This window comes from Populus trichocarpa, chromosome 14 (assembly GCF_000002775.5).
Source record: "Populus trichocarpa isolate Nisqually-1 chromosome 14, P.trichocarpa_v4.1, whole genome shotgun sequence".
In the NCBI taxonomy this organism is placed as follows: domain Eukaryota; kingdom Viridiplantae; phylum Streptophyta; class Magnoliopsida; order Malpighiales; family Salicaceae; genus Populus; species Populus trichocarpa.
In genome coordinates, this window is record NC_037298.2 from 16,866,887 (window position 1) to 16,871,653 (window position 4,767).

Here is a 4,767-nt window from a genome sequence, read left to right on the forward strand (position 1 = left end):
GTTACTGATTCTGTTGCTAAATTGTTTTAGCAACGGATTTTAATATTATTTACAACGAAATAGTCCGTTGCTAATTACTATATTTTTTAGTAGTATAGGGCATGAGGGCTTCAAGCCTATGATAAGAGAGTTCCTGTCTCCATTCTTTTTATGGTTTTACTATTTAAGCAGCCAGGAATTATTAATAGATATAAAAAAGTTTATTCAATCTGTGGTATGTTCTTGATAAGGGAATTTTTAGCATGTATATTTTCTGCTATTCATGCTTGATTTTTAAATATTTTGGATATTTTGCACAAGACAATTAGAATTTTGAATCTCTTTTTGAACTATTGACCTCGTGGGAAATTAATGTGTTTTCAGATCTTAGGTTACTGAACAGGTAGAGCCGGGCAGTGAAACTGAACAGTGATTCATTATGTGCTGCAAAGAAGCTATACAATTTAGTTCCGGATGTTCGTAACCATTTTCAAATAGCTGAGATGAAGGTCTACAAAACATATGAAGGGCATATAACTCAGTTTTGTTGTTTCGAAGCCCAAAAAGCGAGTTGAAAAACAAGGATTGAACCAGCCTGAAATTCCTGCACTGCACAGACTGTTCGGTTTATACCCCTTATCTCAACGCTCAGAGGTCCAAAAATTTCAAGATCAGTTTCATTGGAAAGAAAATTTGATTCTATACAATTTCTCCAGAAATAGAGATCTTTGAATTCGCACGTTTCCTACCTCAAATCTGGCCCGCAATGTCTGGGTAGGAAGGAATTCAATGCAGAAAAGGAAACTTTCCTCATTACTGCAGGGGTAGAACAACCACAATATAAAAGAAGAAAAACAGAGTGGAGACGGGGGGAAAACCCTATAACATAGCAAAGAAAAACAGAGGAGGCGGCACCAACAGAAACAAAAAAGAACATAGGCAAAAATATTGAAGACCGGGAGGACACCTATCTCTTCCACTGAAATTCTCTGCTTTTGAGTGATGTTCATCGTATCAAGTTTGTTTCTCTTTAATTTAACTATGGAGTAGACTTTTATTCTGGGATTTTTGATGTAACCTTACTATGCATATGTGAACAATTTCTTCGATTGAATTATTACATTAAGATGTTGAGTATTTCATTCTATGTGTAATGCTTGCGTGTGTTTGGCCAACATCTGCATGATTTAGAATTCAATTTGAAATTGAGAAGTGATAATTGTTTTAGCTATTGTTTGAAATACCTTAAGAAATCTATAGGATAGAGATATCCTAGGAACTTTTGTAATCGTTACAGGTTTTACAGTATTTAATTGATTTCGACAAGTTCAGAACTTTCGTAGAGTATATGAAATTTGGTTGTTGAAATAATTTATTGATGCTCGAGAGAGATTAATATTTACATTAGGAAAACCTGATTATCAACATTAGGAGTAATTAATTTAATCGAGAAAGTTCACATAGGCATAGTTACGGTAAGTCAGAAATCCTAGAACCAGTACAATTGAATTCATTAATATTTAATCATTTGGTTGTTTGTTTTTTAATCATTAATTTTTGTTTCATAAACTATCTCATTCGATTCCTCAAATAGATCATAATTTAAAAGACTTTGGTAATTAGTAGTAATTTTTACAAATCCTCGTGGGACGATACTCTACTCATCACTTTATTACTTGTTACGATTCGTGCACTTGCGAAATTAACCAACAAGTTTTTGGCGCCGTTGCCGGGGATTTTAGATAAAATTACTAATAATATCAATATAAATTAAATTTGATCTAATTTGATTGCATTTTGTCTTCAGCTCTTTAGGTGTGTTGTCTAGTGCATAAGAAGCAACAAAAACCAGCCGTTGCTACCTTATAATTCTGAGATTGAGAGAACTGCAAGGGGATTAAGAAAGAAAACGCGAAAGACTCAAAACAGTTCAGGCATCATGGCAGACAATGAAAATCCTGAGCAAGACACACGGGCATTGAGAGATTTTGCTCTCCCACAGGTGACAGGAATCCGTTCTGTTATCAGGAAACCAAGGATTGAGGCCAATAATTTTGAGATCGAACCAGCAATACTGCAGATGATTCAGACCTCAATTCAGTTTTATGGGTTGCCAAGTGATGATCCTAACGCTCATATTGCAAGTTTCTTGGAAATTTGCGACACATTTAAGCATAATGGCGTTACTGATGATGCCATTCGTCTCAGACTGTTTCCATTTTCTCTGCGAGATAAAGCGAAGAACTGGTTAAACTCCATGCCTGCAGATTCAGTTATCAGTTGGGAAGATTTAGCTCAGAAATTCCTTGCTAAGTTTTTTCCACCAGCCAAGACAGCAAAAAAGCGCATTGAGATAGCTAACTTCGCCCAACTTGAGAGTGAACCATTGTATGAGGCATGGGAGAGATACAAGGATTTGCTCAGGCGATGCCCCCACCATGGACTACCGAAGTGGATGCAGGTGCAGAATTTTTACAATGGATTGAATGCCTCCACAAGAACACTAATTGATGCAGCTTCAGGAGGAGCTTTTATGAGTAAGTCACAGGATGATGCTTACAACTTATTAGAAGAAATGGCTATGAACAATTACCAATGGCCAAATGAAAGAAGCATACAGAAGAAGACTGTTGGGGTGCATGAAATTGATGCAATCACGGCATTAACAGCTCAAGTCCATTCACTAACTCAGCAACTGAAAACCACTCAACTGTCAGCAAATGCCATCCATACAACGTGTGATTTTTGCCATGGAAATCACACAAGTGAAGAGTGTCAGGTTGGGAACCCATTCTCTCAAGCAGAGCATGCTCATTTTGTGTCAAACTACAGCCGGCAGAACAACCCCTACAGTGCAACATATAATCCCGGTTGGAGAAATCATCCTAATTTCTCTTGGAACAATCAAACTATCATGAAGAATCCAGCCATGCCATCTTCAAGTGAGCACATGAAAGAGAAATCAAAACTTGAAGAAGCTATGACACAATTAGCAAACAACACCATCAGATTCATGACTGAAACAAATACTAATCTGCAGAACCAAGCAGCTTCTATTCGAAATTTGGAGGTTCAAGTTGGTCAGTTAGCCAACATGCTCACGGGTAGACAACAAGGAAATCTACCAAGCACAACTGAAATTAATCCTAAGGAGCAATGCAAGGCCATAACTTTAAGAAGTGGAAAAGAAGTGGAGCAGACCGCTGGAAACAAGAGTGCAGGAAGAGAAGAGGAGGAGCAAGTGGCCAAACCACTTCAGAATATGAAAAAATCTGATCCTCTGCCAGAACCAACGCAAGAAATAATGCAGAGAATTCCATTTCCACAACGTCTCAAGAAGAATAAACTTGATAAGCAATTTTCTAAATTTCTTGATGTGTTTAAAAAATTGCAGATTAACATTCCTTTTGCAGATGGTCTTGAACAAATGCCAAGCTATGTGCAATTTTTGAAGGACATCCTCTCAAACAAAAGAAAGCTAGAGGAATATGAGACTGTTGCTCTTACTGAGGAATGCAGTGCCATTTTGCAGAAGAAACTGCCTCCTAAACTTAAGGATCCAGGGAGTTTTACTATACCATGTTCCATTGGAAATTCTATATTTGAAAAAGCTTTATGTGATTTAGGTGCAAGTATTAATCTCATGCCTTTATCTATTTTTAAGAAGCTTGGTTTAGGTGAAGCAAGGCCAACCACAGTAACACTGCAGCTAGCTGACAGGTCATTGAAGCATCCAAGGGGCATAATTGAAGACGTACTGGTGAAAGTGGGCAAGTTCATCTTTCCAGCAGACTTCATCATACTGGATATGGAGGAGGATAATGAGATTCCTATCTTGCTTGGCTGGCCATTCTTGGCCACTGGAGGTGCGTTAATTGATGTGAAGAAAGGGGAGCTGCGGTTAAGGGTGAATGAAGAGGAGGTGATTTTCAATTTGTTCAAAGCCATCAAACAGCCAGATATGGGGGAGAGTTGCTTCAGCATTCAAGTGGTGGACTCTTTAATTAATGACAAAGTCAAGCTTCCAACTGACCCGTTGGAAGCATGTTTGGTAAATAATGTACTGGAAGAGGATGCTGAAATAGCAGAATATACATGTTGGATGGACTCTTTTGAACCTAACCGCAGAAGATACTTTGAAGATTTGGGACAACCAGCACCAAAAATAAAATCAACCAGTGAACAAGCACCGGTTCTGGAATTGCAACCTCTGCCAGAACACCTTCGGTATGCATATCTTTGAGAAGCTTCCACCTATCCTATGATAGTCTCTGCAAAGCCGACCAAAACAGAGGAAGAAAAATTGTTGAGGGTGTTGAGAAAACATAAGGCAGCTCTCGGGTGGGTATTGGCAGATATCAAAGGCATCAGTCCCTCTATTTGCATGCATAAAATTCTGTTGGAGGATGAAGTCAAGCCAACAGTAGAACATCAGAGAAGGCTTAACCCGACCATGAAAGAGGTAGTCCGAAAAGAAGTTCTGAAATGGTTAGATGCTGGTGTTATTTATCCAATCTCTGACAGCTCATGGGTGAGCCCAGTTCAAGTTGTGCCAAAGAAAGGAGGAATGACAGTGGTAAAGGATGCAAACAACAACTTGATACCTACTAGACCGGTAACTGGATGGAGGATTTGCATGGATTATCGAAAGCTCAACAAGGCAACTCGCAAAGATCACTTCCCCCTACCATTCATTGATCAGATGCTGGACAGGTTAGCTAGGCATGAATACTACTGTTTCCTAGATGGCTATTCAGGATACAACCAAATAGCCATCGCACCTGAGGA

General features: G+C 38.6%; 1 protein-coding gene and 1 non-coding gene across 2 annotated transcripts; one reads left to right on the top strand and one right to left on the bottom strand.

Moving 5' to 3' along the window:
• The first annotated feature begins 2,189 nt into the window (after positions 1–2,189).
• On the top strand, positions 2,190–4,227 carry LOC112324179 (uncharacterized). Its single transcript, XM_024585828.2, has one exon. It carries the CDS (start codon positions 2,237–2,239, stop codon positions 4,220–4,222), a length of 1,986 nt encoding a protein of 661 aa, XP_024441596.2. The 5' UTR covers positions 2,190–2,236; the 3' UTR covers positions 4,223–4,227.
• Positions 2,321–2,424, bottom strand: LOC112324197 (small nucleolar RNA R71). The gene has a single exon (XR_002977945.1). It is a non-coding gene; the product is annotated as a small nucleolar RNA R71 (small nucleolar RNA).
• Positions 4,228–4,767: the final 540 nt, after the last annotated feature.